Here is a 15,575-nt window from a genome sequence, read left to right as displayed (position 1 = left end):
CGTTCTGTCTGAACGTGTGTTCAGCGCTGCTGGTGGTGTGCTGACAGATAAGCGCACGCGGCTCTCCACTGATAATGTAGACAGACTCACGTTCATAAAGATGAACAAATCATGGATCCGAAACGACTTTTCTACCCCTGTGTCATCCTGGGGAGAGTAAAAGCTTGATGATTGGTTAAAATCACCCTACCAACCGTTTTAAGCTTTCAAATTACTAATCATGTTTATCTGTATCTTGACTGGAAAATAATTTGGGCTTTGTAGCAGTGTGCAGCACTGATCCTATTAGGCCATCTATAATAAGCTTCACCAGATTTAAAATTAAAAATAATTTTTAGCTGCATCTAGCCCGGAAAATAATTTTGGGGCTCCGAGATGCGCAAGACACATAAGTGCCTTCTTGCTGCACTACCTGCAGCATGACCCTCATATTGTCAGAATTCGAAGTAATCATGACTACTGGGTTGCCACACTCTTAGATCCCCCAAACTTTTCGATCAACCTTTTCATTTTAATAAAGACCAAAAAAATGGTCATTTTTGAAATTATAAGCATTAGCAGGTTGTTAGAAACTGAAATCAAACAGTTTTCAACTCAAAACTTTATTCTAGGTGATGTTACATTTTCACATAGGACCCCTTGTTCGAAAGGAGCTTCTGAACTCTCTCGTCCATTGAATTTGTCAGGTTTTGGATGGTTTCTGCTTCAATTGTTTTGCATGAGGACAGAATACCCTCCCAGAGCTGTTGCTTAGATGTGAACTGCCTCCCGCCATCATAGACACTCCTTTTAATGATGCTCCAAAGGTTCTGAATGGGGTAGAGGTCAGGGTAGCATGGGGGTCACACCATAAGTTTGTCCCCTTTTATGCCCATATCAGCCAGAGATGCAGATGTTTTATGTGCAGCATGAGATGGTGCATTATCATGCAGAAAAATGATCTTGCTGTGAAATACACGGTTCTTCTTCTTGAACCATGGCAGGAAGTGCTGTTTGAGAAAATCCACATACATTATGGAGTTCATCTTTAGCGCCTTCAGGGATCCTAAAGGGGCCGACAATCTCTCTCCCCATGATTCCAGCCCAAAACATTACTCCACCTCCTCCTTGTTGGCGCTGTAGCCGTGTTTGCGTGGGGTGTCCATCAACCAGCCATCCTCCACTCCATTCATCTGGACCATCGAGCGCTGCACGGCACTCATCCGTGAACAAAACAGTTTTGAAATCAGTCTTCATGTAATGTTTGGCCCACTGGAGCCGTTTCTGCTTGTGTGAAGTGGATAGAGGAGGTCGACAGGATGGCGTATGCACAGCTGCAAACCTCTGAAGGACCCTGCATCTTGTTGTTCGGGGGACGTTGGAGGCACAAGCAGCTTCAAAAACTTGTCTGCTGCTATGACAAGGCTTTTTTGTCGCTGCTCTTTCAACCTGACGTAATTGCCTGTAGGAAAGAGTCCTCAATTTGCCCTTATCAGCACGCACACGTGTGTACTGTGAATCAGCTACATACTTCTTGATTGCCAAGACACTTCATCCTGATCATCGCACAATGTTGATTGTAGTCATGCCTTGACCTAAACACTCCACAATTTGTTGCTTCTCAGCAGCCGACACATCCTTTTTCTTTCCCATTTTGGCAGAAAATGTAGGCTGCTTAATAATGTGAGAGAGCCTTCTTAAGTAGTCTTGCCTTTCATTGGACACACCTGCCAAACTAATTAGCACAGGTGTCTGCAATTGCTTACAGTGATATAAAGAGCCCTGACACACATCACCATCAATGAGTTTAACTGACAAACAAACAAATTCTTCCCTTATCACTCCTAAACACTTTTTGCATAATAATTTGGAACGCGGTGTACATGTGCTTTTCCACAAAACACCAGTGGTTCACGTAGTGAATCTTACAGTTCTAACTTGCCAACCGTGGTCTGTATGGAATTGTTCAATAAAGGGCCCAAAATTAAGATAACATAGATGGGAGAGGTCTCTATGAATAGGAATTCCTAAGTATTTGATACCCTGTGAGGGCCAGGCAAAGGGAAAGTTGGACTGGATGGAATCCTATATGGATTTAGGGAGGGAGACATCGAGGGCCTCAGACTTCGCTGCATTGATTTTAAAATTTTACCATGTAACAAAGTGATCTATTTCAGCCATAACAGCAGGGATGGATATATGTGATTGAGTGATATATACTAGGACATCATCAGCAAATAGAGAGCACTTGTACTCGGTGCCTCCCACCTCAATCCACCTAATATTGGGGTTATGGCGAATTGATGAGAGCAGGTGCTCCGTCACTAGGATGTATAAGAGAGGGGACAGAGGACATCCCTGCCTTGTCCCATTGGTGATTGTGAAAGGTGATGAAAATGTTCTGACGCACCCCCTGGGCCTTTGGACACCCGGAGCCGGACCCTTTTTGGTGGATGCTGGTGGTTGTAGTCTTCGTGGCGGCGATCCGGTTCCGTGGCTCAGGGCGGTCAAACCAGTGGCGGAACTATTTATGTGGTTTTGATGTTTAAATGTCCGACTACGCCACCCGTGGATTGCGGTCAGAGTGAACCGCCGCTACAGGGCAGACCGCTAAGGCTGGTGTTGTGGGTGCAGCAGAGCGTAGCATAACTCCCCACGGGAGGAGTATAGCCTCAGGGCAGTGTATGCGGAGGATGGGGGTGATGGTGCAGGGCAGCAGCAGTAACGACACGGAGTCAGTGATGCAGTTCAGGGCCTTTACTCACAGTTCTTATTATCCAGACCACGTCTGCAGGTAACGGCTGCCCACGTCGTACTGTGCTCACCAGGTGAGGGGCTCAGACAACTCCCAGATAACTTTGGAGCGCTTCACAGGACCCCCTTTGTGTGTCCTTTGTCTGGCCTTTCTTACCAACACTTCTGTCCGGCTGCCTCGGGCCTCCTCTTGGTAAACTTGGCGCCAGTTTCCCTGACCCTATGTGGTGCCTTCCTAGCGGGTGGAGCAAGGGGCTGCGCCACATAAAATGTCAGAGCCTCCGGTTTCTAGCTGAGGGTCGTTTCCTGCCTCCACTAGTTCGGGGACCGGTCTCCCCCTTTGGCCTGACCCCTCCACGCAGGTGGATTCGGGCGTGCGGTGGCGACTCGCCCGTCCGCACCCCTGGGATCCCTTCATTCCTCGTTCCTGGAGCCTTCTCCGCTCCTCTTCCTTCCTTCTCCCTCTTGCAGGCCTGGGCCTCTGTTACTAGGCCCGCCTCCGGAGCAGAGCTCATGCAGAGCCCCTGCTCCCTGCCACTTCTGCTCAGACTTCTCTGCACTGAACTAAGATGGTGCCCACCTTTTATACTCCCTTCTCAATGCACCCAGGAACTGCTTCCTCCCTGCTCCTGCAATGCAGGGTTCCCCTTCCTCAGTGTTCCCTCCCCCCACTCCAGCCAGGGACAGGGACTGTCGTGCCCATCTCAGGGGCATATTGGTTGCCCTGCCCCACGGCAATGTGGTGTAATGCATGCAGGTGTCGGGTCCTGATCCACACTCCATCCTTATCTGAGAGTGAGATATCACACCTCTGGGTGAGGTGCAATACGTCTGTAGCAACCGAGCCCTCGGTGCTACAGTTCCATTTATCTTCAGCCTAGGTGACGTATTGTGATACAGGGCCGTGATTTTGGCTATAAAAGGGTCCCCTAGACCCCTACCCCAAGCTTTTTAAGAGAATCATATATGGCGTGCCAGGAGACTCTATGGAATGCTTTCTCAGCATCCAACGAGAGTATCTACTTACAAATTTTTAACTGCATCTAGCCCAGGAAATACTTTGTGCCTAGTAGCAGTGTCTGCTAGTCAGCGGATTATCCCGGCTGTTAAGCAAGCTACACCACCTGTAGTTTGGACACTTAATTTTTTCAAAGGAAATGCTTCGGGACCACGGGATACTCAGTGAAGAGCATCAGGAGGCACCCCAAGGCATAGGGGCTGGAACTGGCACTAGGATGCCTTGCGGTGGACAGCCGAGCTCGATCCTTATAAAAGCTTTTTAACTGCAGCAGCTTTAGTGGACGCTACTGGAGCTGGAATTACGCGGCTGCTGGCATGAGACTTGCCCTCCAATAGATCCTTGTAAATGGATTTAAAGTGTATTCATTCAAATTAGAGGGACAATTTAAATTAAAAAGCTTAGAGCTGCCTCCACCACAGGGGGGCTCTCTCGACCCACCAGCGGACAGGCACCAGTATTGGGAGAGGGGGGCTGGCCGTCAGGGTTCACCGCGGCTCTGGCACAAACCCGGCGACACGGAGGTGGCACGGGCAGGAGCGGACTGGCCGTCTCGGCTTCTCACTTTTTGGATTTTAGAAGGGCATGACATGCCTATATCTGTGTCTCCCCCTCCTTTTACTCCTCCACCTCTTTTCTTTTCGCATGACTATATGTACTTGTCACTTTTCCATGTGTTAGTTGTGTCTTCTGAGCAGTTTGTCAGCTTTTGGACACCTTTGAAGGTGTTTTCTATGTGTTTCTATGTGTTTTTGTTTGCCTGCCATTGGTTTTAACGGTGTTCGAAGGTGTTCGACGAACAGTTCGGCGAACACACGGGTGTTCGACGAACCGAACCGAACTCGAACACTACGGGGGTGGCTCAACACTAGTTACAAGGACACTAAACTTCAGGAAGGCAAATTTCCAACAGTTGAGAGATGATCTTAGTGCAATAAACTTGGACGATATCCTGAGACATAAAACTACACAAAGCAAATGGGAGACATTTATTAGCATCCTGAATAGGACCTGTGCACAATATATACCCTTATGGGAATAAACATGTTAGAAATAGGAGGAAACCACTATGGCTAAATAGAGCTGTAAGGGGCGCAATAAGTGACAAAAAGAGAGCATTTAGAGAACTAAAGTAGATAGTGATGAGGCATTAAATAAATACAGAAAATTAAATAAATTCTGTAAAAACCAAATCATGGCAGCAAAGATTGAGACAGAGAGACTCGTTGCCAGAGAAAGTAAAAATAATCCCAAAATATTCTTTAACTACATAAATAGTAAAAACGAAAAAATGATAGTGTTGGCCCCTTTAAAAATAGTCTGGATGAAATGGTGGATGAGGAAAAAGCCAATATGCTAAATGATTTTTTTTCAACAGTATTTACACAAGAAAATCGCATGACAGAAAACATTATCAGTGATGACAAAAATTCTCCATTAAATGTCACTTGCTTAATCCAGCAGGAAGAACGGCAGCTTCTAAAAATCACTAAAGTTGACAAATCCCCAGGCCCAGATGAGATACACCCGCGAGTACTGCAGGAATTAAGTAACATCATAGATAGACCACTATTTTTAATCTTTAAAGATTCCATAATAACAGGGTCTGTACCACAGGACTGGCGTATAGCAAATGTGGTGCCAATATTCAAAAAGGGGACAAAAACCGAACTTGGAAATTATAGGCCAGTAAGCTTAACCTCTACTGTGGGTAAAATCCTGGAGTGTTTCCTATGAGATGCTATACTAGAGTATCTGAAGAAGAATAACCTCATGACCCAATATCAACATGGGTTTACGAGGGACCGTTCCTGTCAAACTAATCTGATCAGCTTTTATGAGGAGGCAAGTTCCCGACTAGACCAAGGAAATGCAGTGGATGTTGTGTATATGGACTTTTCAAAAGCTTTTGATACGGTTCCACACAAAAGGTTGATGCATGAAATGAGACAAATGGGGATAGTGGAAAATATATGTATGTGGGTTAAGAACTGGCTCAGTGATAGGAAACAAAGGGTGGTTATTAATGGAACACACTCAGACTGGGTCTCAGTTACCAGTGGGGTACCACAGGGGTCAGCATTGGGCCCACTTCTTTTTAACATATTTATTATTGACCTTGTAGGGGCATACAGAGTAATATTTCAATATTTGCAGATGACACTAAACTCTGCAGGGTAATCAATACAGAAGACAATTTTATATTGCAGGAGGATCTATGTAAACTAGAAGCTTGGGCTGATAAATTGCAAATGAGCTTTAATGGGGATAAATGTAAGTTAATGCACTTGGGCAGAGGAAATAAAATGTATAATTATATGTTTAATTGTAAAACACTGGGCAAAACTGTAACTGAAAAAGACCTGGGTGTATTGATGGACGACAAGCTCATGTTTGGTGGCCAGTGTCAGGCAGCTGCTGCAAAGGCAAATAAAATAATGGGATGCATTAAAAGAGGCATAGATGCTCATGAGGAGAACATAATTTTACCTCTATACAAGTCACTAGTGCGACCACACTTAGAATACTGTGTACAGTTCTGGTCTCTGGTGTATAAGAAAGACATAGCTGAACTAGAGAGGGTGCAGAGAAGAGTGATCAAGGTTATTAGAGGACTGGGGGGTCTGCAATACCAAGACAGGTTATTACACTTGGGGTTATTTACTGTGGAAAAAAGAAGGCTTAGGGGTGATCTTATTACTATGTACAAGTATATGAGGGGACAGTACAAAGATCTTTCTACTGGTCTTTTTACTCTGACGCCTGAGACGGGGACAAGGGGGCATCTTCTATGTCTGGAGGAAAGAAGGTTTAATCATAATCACAGACGTGGATTCTTTACTGTAAGAGCAGTGAGACTATGGAGCTCTCTGCCGCATGATGTTGTAATGAGAGATTCACTACTAAAATTTAAGAACGGCATGGATGCCTTTCTTGAAAAGTATAATATTACAGGTTATATATACTAGATTCCTTGATAGGGCGTTGATCCAGGGAACTAGTCTGATTGCCGTATGGAGTCAGGAAGGATTTTTTTTCCACAATGTGGATAGTGTTTGCCACATGTTTTTTTTTTGCCTTCCTCTGGATCAACATGTTAGGCTATGGGTTTAGTATCGAGAGGAAAAGTCTTCAGGAAACATCAGCTTTTTTTTAATGAAGCATAATTTTTAACATTTTGTTTCCTTGTCTCATCAGACCTTTCTCAATATTTTGGACTGCTGTTTTTTTTTTCATGCTTTCAGATTGGTTTTGTAGAGTCTTTTTTTACAGAATTTTTTAACTCCACTGAACAATGAAGAAGCCGCTAGCCGTGTTTCAAACAAAATTGCTGGCAAAAGATACCTGGGCGTCCTCTAGACACCTTATAAGCCATCTCATTGACTTGCATTATAAATTATAGAGTGTTTTCAAAGCAAAAATGGACCAGTCACTTCTTTTACTCATTTGGCGTCTTTGGAAACTAAAGTGGTTAAAAGATGCTCAAAAGCCTGAACATATGTACAGCAAGTCTTTTTTTTTTCTTTAAATTCCCCCACAGTTCTACAGAATTTTTGAAGTCTTTTCTAAAGGAGGGAGGCTCACAGGAATCTCTGTGTTTGGGAGGGGTTATTTAGGCTGCTCTGCATTAATAAATAATAAAAAATATATATTTTTAATTATTCATTACTGCATTAATAAAAGAAATATATAAATAATAATAGCAGTAACTAAAAAAGTGCATCTCTTTAAAACTGTATGGCGGATTAAAAAACAAATACAATTAATAAAAAAATAAAAACTGAATACTAAGGGGAACAATGGCAATAAAATAAAAGCAAAAACTGGCCATTTTTGACTTGTCGACAGGTCCTCTTAATGAGTCAAAAGAATGAAGCTCCTAATTTTTTTTATATAATGTTACATTTATGGATATAACACGGGTTTATATAATAAAATACTGTAAATTATAACTATATTTATTTGATTATTTTTGCAAGATCTTCTATAGACTCTCTCTGTTGTAGGAAATCCTAAAGATTATATTAATTGCAGTTCCTGCTCTCACCAGAGATGGCACTACAGGCCATGAGAGCGATCTAATAGCGATCATCACTTTCCGAAGCAAGTGGGTGATCAAAAGACATTTTACTGCTATTATTTCATTCTGAAGGTCAGTGATCTAATGGGCAAAAACTTGTCACGGCTCACATATGGCTACCCCATCATCAGAGGTGGCCTAAGTGCTGAGGCAATTTTTATTAGTCTTTCTTGGGTAAAATTATTACAGAATTAACATTACAATTGCATATAAAAAAATTGCCAAATTTGCTTCAAAAAACAATCCTGTGCTTTGAAATAGAAAAAAAAGAGAAAAGCATATTACATATTCTTATGAGTACTGTTCAAGTGAAATCAGCCATACTCATGTCGGAGCAGTGATGATGACCTATATACTGTAGCTTTTATTTCTCAGTCTTTACTAGACCATGAATAGCATTTTTCTGATTCTAAAAAGATTATAGTGTTAGATGAAATTGCCCTATTAGATTTACTAGGCCAGTCTTATTAAAAAGTTTCTGATGTTTGCAGAGATGATATAGTAAAAAACCAAGCAATGTGAACTGAGGTCTAAGATGGTACACATGCTAGAAATAGGAGCATGTTCACACTAGCAAAAAGAAGCAAAACCTACAAAAGACAAAAATTTTTTTTGGTCTTTTGTAGGTTTTGCTTCTTTTTGCTAGTGTGAACATGCTCCTATTTCTTGCATGTGTACCATCTTAGACCTCAGTTCACATTGCTTGGATTTTTGTCTTGTTTGCATTCTGTGCAAATTAAGGGTGTGGCATACCCTTTGTTGAGCTGATTAGTATATATGTAGCTTACCACGGGCCTAGGTGATCTGAAGTTGGGACCCGGTCCTATTTGTCTACCCTTTTATATGCATTACTTCAACTTTGATATACAGTAAGGTTTTTAATATAGACAGTGTAGGTACCGTCCCAATTTAGGGTCACCTTGTCGCTGGTGGGACGGCTTGTATACTTTTTTTGATCAAAAATAGTTCACTAAGTACCCTATATTTAATATGCAACTTTGCTTTACATTTATATATAATGATGGTAGGGTATGAGATTTATTTTTTTTGTCTTTTGTAGAGATGATATAGTGTATGGGTACACGTTATTAGGCCAGGACTTCAGGATGCTTGCTTTATTTTCCACATTGGCAATAAAATACCAGACCCAGCACACAGGCCCAAAACACATATAAGACTGGATTCACACATCCATGTTTCGAAGTTCAAGTACGGACCGCAATCCACTAACTGGCCACAGATCTACTGACCCAAACTCAGCAGCCTCCTAGGCATATATTTGAGACTGGCGAGTTTAGGTCAGTTTTAATACTTTTATGCCCAAAAATTACAAAAGTATTCTCAGAGTAATACCTTTATTGGCTAACCAGAAAAAAATATATATGTGCAGGCTTTCAGAGCACAGAGGCTCCTTCTTCAGGCAGGATTACAAATGAATTGATAAGACAAAGGCACAACATTTAAGAGACATTACAGCAGGACATTTGTTCATGATGTGTAAGGGGTAATGTAATATCTCTTAAATGTTGTGCCTTTGTCTTATCAATTCATTTGTAATCCTGCCTGAAGAAGGAGCCTCTGTGCTCTGAAAGCCTGCACATATATATTTTTTTCTGGTTACCCAATAAAGGTATCACTCTGAGAATACTTTTATCATTTTTGGGCAAAAAAGTATTTACATCGATTTTTCTGGTTAACACAGTACCACAATATACCTTTGTATTGTACATCATGAGTTTAGGTCAGGAAACCCGTGGCTGGTCTGTGCATCACGGTGTGTAATTGTAACTATGATTTAACATATTACTGACCCTCAACTCCTGCAGATATTATGTGCAGAATACAGTATCAAGTTAATTAAAAACAGTCTTTATTTCATCACATTAAAAACAATGATAACACTCCATATCATGGAGCATCAATAAAATTCCATGATAACAGCAGAACAACAAAAATCACAGCAGTGCCAGACTCATCTCATGATGTACTCCAATGGCGAACGACTCACGCTACTGACTATATTGTAGTCAGTCCGATTTCAATGATGGTGCCATTTTACAGGACAATTTAGCATGTCATGCTATGCTATTTTGTCAGTTTTTTTCAAAGAATCTTGCAGTAAGAGCTTCCACCACACAACTGAAAAGGGCCTTATGGTCCCCATACACATAGATAGAAGTTGTCCGAAACGCTTATTTAAGGAGGTTCGGCTGACCATCTAAAGTGCACGGGGGGTCTCACCCAATCCTTTTGTTTGGCAGGGAGATAAGCCACTGCCAGATGCATTTTGCAGTGGCTCTCTCATAGAGAAGACAGGAATGAGCATTCTTGTGTATGGAGAGGTTGAAATAAATAGCTGTAAGACAAAAGATATTTCATCTGACAGCAGGGGCGTACATAGAAATCATGGGGCCCCATAGCAGAAGCTCTAATTGGGTCCCCCCCAAATAAATAAAGAAATATTTGTCACAGAAGAGCAGATCTCACAACTTTCCAGCCTTTACATAGTAATTTTCCTCATGCTAAAGTCCTATATTCCGCTTTCATTTCCCCATAAAGTATGATGCCAACAAAAGTGCCCCCCAAACACAGTATGATACCCCCATGGTGCATTCCTCCACAGTAGCCTCCACATGCACAGTATTATGACCCTACAGTACCCCACTTCAACTCCCAAGGCAAAGTATGGTGACACCAACACAGTATGATCCCCCAACTGTGACCCCACAGAGCCCTCCATGCACTATAATGGGCTTACATACAGTATAATGGCCTGCACTAGCCCTCCAAACAGTATAATTGCCCCCCACATAGCCCTCAAAATATTATAATGGCCCCACATAGCCTTCCATATAGTATAATACGCCACTGATAATCCTCCATATAGTATAATGCGCCCCCATAATCTTCCATATAGTATAATGTGCCCCCCATAATCCTCCATATAGTATAATGAACTTCCCATGGTCCTCCATAGAATATAATTCACTCCCCACAGTCCTCCATACAGTATATTACACACCCCATAGGGTAAAATGCAGCCCCCATATAGTATAATGCACCCCACAGTCCTGCAGTATTATGGGCACCACATACTCACTGATTTTTAAAATACCGTATATTTTAAATAAGCCGACCCGAGTATAAGTCGAGGCCCCTAATTTTACTACAAAAAAACTGGAAAAACGTATTGACTCGAGTATAAGCCTAGGGTGGGAAATGCAGCAGCTAATAGTAAATTTCCCAATCCTGGTACGTATGGCACCCCTCATCCCCCAATCCTGGTACGTATGGCACCACTCATCCCCCAATCCTGGTATGTGTGGCCTCCTCAATCCCCCAATCCTGGTATGTGTGGCCTCTTCAATCCCCCAATCCTGGTATGTGTGGCCTCCTCAATCCCCCAATCCTGGTATGTGTGGCCTCCTAAATCCCTCAATCCTTGTATGTGTGGCCTCCTCAATCCCCCAATCCTGGTGTGTGTGGTCTCCTCAATCCCCCAATCCTGGTGTGTGTGGTCTCCTCAATCCCCCAATCCTGGTATGTGTGGCCTCCTCAATCCCCCAATCCTGGTATGTGTGGCGTACTCAATCCCCCAATCCTGGTATGTGTGGCCTCCTCAATCACCCCAATACTGGTATGTGTGGCCTCCTCAATCACCTAATCCTGGTATGTGTGGCTTCCTCAATCCCCCAATCCTGGTATGTGTGGCCTCCTCAATCCCCCAATCCTGGTGTGTGTGGTCTCCTCAATCCCCCAATCCTGGTATGTGTGGCCTCCTCAATCCTCCAATCCTGGTACAGCATGTGGGCCTCCTCAATCCCCCAATCCTGGTATGTGTGGCCTCCTCAATCCCCCAATACTGGTATGTGTGGCCTCCTCAATCACTTAATCCTGGTATGTGTGGTCTCCCCAATCCCCCAATCCTGTCATGTGTGGCCTCCTCAATCCCCAAATCCTGGTATGTGTGACCTCCTCAATCCCCCTATCCTGGTATGTGTGGCTTTCTCAATCCCCCAATCCTGGTATGCGTGGCCTCCTCAATCCCCCAATCCTGGTATGCGTGGCCTCCGAAATCCCCCAATCCTGGTATGCGTGGCCCCCTCAATCCCCCAATCCTGGTATATGTGGTCCCCTCAATCCCACAATCTTGGTATGTGTGGCCCCCCAACCCCCCAATCCTGGTATATATGGCCCCCTCATCCCCCAATCACTGCACACACAAAAAAAATAAACACTAATACTCACCTTCCTTCCTCACCTCTCCTCCAGCGCTGCGTCCTGTCTGCTGCAGCCCATGTCGGCATCTGAGCAACGCGCATTCTCAGATCCTGAGGTGAGCTGCTGCTGCCGGCATATTCACTCCTCTCCACGCCAGGACTATGGGCGTGGAGAAGCGTGAATATGCATTCTCTTTAGTAGCAGGCACTGTCAGCAGGAACCGCGGCTCAGTGCTCCTCCGTGCCCGCTACTAAAGAGAATGAATATTCCCTCTTCTCCACACCCATGGGAGTGGAGAAGAGGGAATATTCATGTCCCTTTAGCAGCGGGCACATGTGATAGCTGCTTCAGCGGCTCCTGTGTGTGCTCCACTCCGTCGCAACCTCCCTCCCCCTACCACTATCCACCAATACTCACCTATACAACTCGTCCCCACACTGCTTGGGTCCCCCCACTGTTTGGGGCCCCTCGGCTCACGGGCCCCCCCCCGCGGTCACGGGCTCCATAGCAGTGGTGTGGTCTGCCGCCATTGGCGGTACGCCACTGTCTGACAGCTATCTCATGTGTATGGCCAGGTTTAGTGAGATAACTTACCTTTTATTCACAACTTATTCTGGATAAACACTAGTTATGTCTATGGCCCCAGTTTCTCAGAGCGATTATGCATAAACCGTTTTGAAAAGTCACTAAATTTGTGTGCAACGCAGAGTTGCCCAAAAAGTTTGCAACTTTTGGCATTTTCACGTTAGTTTTAGCTAACTATGCCAAAATGGGAAGAGCTGAGGCGGGATGGATGCGCAAAGGGGCGTGATGACGCCAACTTGTCAAAATCATGGCAAGCATCTTAATGAATCAGTTGCGTCTGACTCTAACATGCCTCCTCATTAAGACCAGCGTGAACTATGCTATTCTTGATGAATCGAGGCCTATATATTCAATTTTTTTTACTGGAAGAACAACTGCTGTAAAGACAAATTAAAAAAATAATCAGCCAAAAAATATGGGCCTAAAATTAGAATAAAATCTTTAGATTTATTTTAAGCATCAGAATTTTCTATAACATTTTCACTTTGAATATAATTTCCTTGCACTTGTTTTCTCCTATTTTCTTTGCAGTAATTTCTTTAATACCAAATTTCCAAGCACAATATTATTCCTGAATTCACGATGATTACATAACACAGTAATGAAGAGCACTTACATCTTGATGAGGAGCCAGTTGAGGCAGATCTTGATCCTCCTTTTAAAGAGAACACTCCTTTGCCTCTACGTGTCGCTGGCACTGCAATACGGGGTCGTTTCATAGGGATGACCGCGCGAGGAGGAGGTGGGACGCGTCCATGTCCGTAATCAAACAACCTGTAAAGTAATGACATTATAATATTAGCTAACATATATGTATCTGGAACATTGTTATATCAAATTGTTAATATACGAATAGAGGCATGAAGGTGAGAAAAGATTGCTAGCTGTTGTGCTAAAATACGTCTGTTTGTAAAATCAAAGTTATATGGAGTTTCCCACATTATAAAGTGAATGGTGTCTTAATTCTCATCATAAATAGGTATCCAAGAGGTGATATACCATTAATTTATGAGATAGCAATATCTTCTGTTTTACTCTATGATAATGCATTACTGTAATTAGTGATAGTAATATATTGTCGTCATGCTTCAGCTCTGATTGCCCGAGGACTAACTACAGTGGGTGCAAGTCTAGGGGCGCTCAACAGGTCTCTTAGGATCATCATAAGTAATTGAACACTGCAGCTCCAGTACTCAATAGGGGGCAGAAGCGCTCAGTTGCAGAGTTGCACTGCACAGCTCCATCAACAGCACAGAGTCCGTGGCTGGGTACTGCACTTCCGGCTGCCACGGGCATCAGGAAGATGAGATATTGATGACCTAGCTGAACCTGTCGGCATGATTTTGTAATGTAAAATAAAGGCATGACTGTAATGGTGCTGCTATATCGACTGACACAGGGGCCAGACTGTGCACTGGGTCTTCTCCTCCCTGTCTGTGATTCCCCAGACCTCCACCTGCCACCAGTCTTTGTATGATAGGTCACTGCTGAGATTTAAAACTGAGGAGGCTGGTCACTGAAAAAGCAGTGACCTGATATTCAAAGAGGCAGATGGAGGGGCTGGGGTATCACAGACAGGGAGGAGAAGACCCAGTGCACAGTCTGGCCCCTGTGCACCCAAATCTAATTAGCAAAAATCTTCAAATGGTGATTAAAGAAGAACAGCAAAGTGAATTTCTTTACTTAAGGTATCAATGTAATCGATATTACAGCACCAGTACAGCCATGTACATACTTTACATTACAAAATCATGCTGAAAGGTTATCTTTTACTTGAACAGCTGAAAAAGTCCTTTTTAGTGGAGTTGGTAAATAGTTGGTTGGCGAAATACCCATTTCATTATGCTGTCACCAACAGTGGCTTCTCAATCAGAGGAGGGACCAGACGGTATCATGCAGGCTGCATGTTTTAAAATCTAGCATATGGCCATATTTCCAAAGCTATTTTATTCTATATGATCGACTTTAGATATCCATTGATGTATAGAGAGGAAATCTGCAGAGTAGTAGCTTAGCATCTATGAGAGCGAGAACGCCAACATTGGGAGGCAGGAGATGAAGACAATCTCTGGGACGCAGAGAAGAGATATGTTGGTGTTCTATGATGGTGTGCCTGACCACATCTTAATCTGAAGATCTATTAGTATAAAGATATGTGGCATGGTATGTTTTCCTGTACATGCTGTTGCACCCTAGCTGTATTTTTTGGTTTCTTATATATAGCTTTTTATCAACAGTTTGATCATTTGCTTTACCCTCTTGTGGGTGAGTCTCTATTATAGGAATTACTCAGTGTCTGTATGATGTGAGCCAAGCCACTTATCATCTCACATGATTAATATAACATTGAATCCATCCTAGTATAAAAGTTAATAAAATATTCTTCATAGAAAAGTTCTGGTGTTTAGTAAAAAGCTGCACCCACCCACACGATGTACTGCATTGCGTTTTGATTGACATATGACAGCTCTACAGGGCTCATCTGTTACCATATGCTCTCCAAGCTTCTAAAAGAAATTATCGAATAGGAGATATGTGCTCAGGGAGCACTGCTGTACTTATGTTTGAAAACATATGGCTTAAATATTAAATCAGATTAATCTGTTATCATTAGCGGAGAGCAGCCAATCTAATTCACTTTGCCTTCATAGCTGGCTATTATTCACATGTAAGGAGAAACGGTCCCTTGGAGAGATTACTTCTAATCTATGTTTATGCAAATATCTTCTGATGTAATGAATAAATAAAATATAAGGCGCTGGGAAAGAAGGAAGCCTATAAATAAATGCGATTTGTACTAATCTGTTGTCTTTGTTGACTACGTTAATAGATCTACTTTAATGGTTATTATGAGGAACTTGGGGAAAGTTGTCACATAAATGATTATCAATAGGCTCATAGATTAAGCTAAGCGATCAAGGAGACTGTCAGGCAGAT

The 15,575-nt window shown here is 43.0% G+C and overlaps 1 protein-coding gene across 5 annotated transcripts in view; it reads right to left on the bottom strand.

Moving 5' to 3' along the window:
- RALYL (RALY RNA binding protein like) overlaps window positions 1-15,575 on the bottom strand; it is an 897,462-nt gene that overhangs the window by 70,617 nt on the left and 811,270 nt on the right. For all 5 annotated transcript variants that reach the window (XM_073679515.1, XM_073679514.1, XM_073679512.1 and 2 more), the window contains one exon: window positions 13,255-13,412. In XM_073679515.1, coding sequence (XP_073535616.1) covers window positions 13,255-13,412 — 158 coding nt within the window. The remainder of the gene's footprint in view (window positions 1-13,254; window positions 13,413-15,575) is intronic.

Source organism: Phyllobates terribilis, unplaced genomic scaffold (assembly GCF_046119375.1).
Source record: "Phyllobates terribilis strain yellow unplaced genomic scaffold, ASM4611937v1 Scaffold_4__5_contigs__length_816908805, whole genome shotgun sequence".
Taxonomy (NCBI): Eukaryota; Metazoa; Chordata; class Amphibia; order Anura; family Dendrobatidae; genus Phyllobates; species Phyllobates terribilis.
Note: the sequence above shows the minus strand (reverse complement) of the source record. Positions and strands in the feature narration are given on the sequence as shown.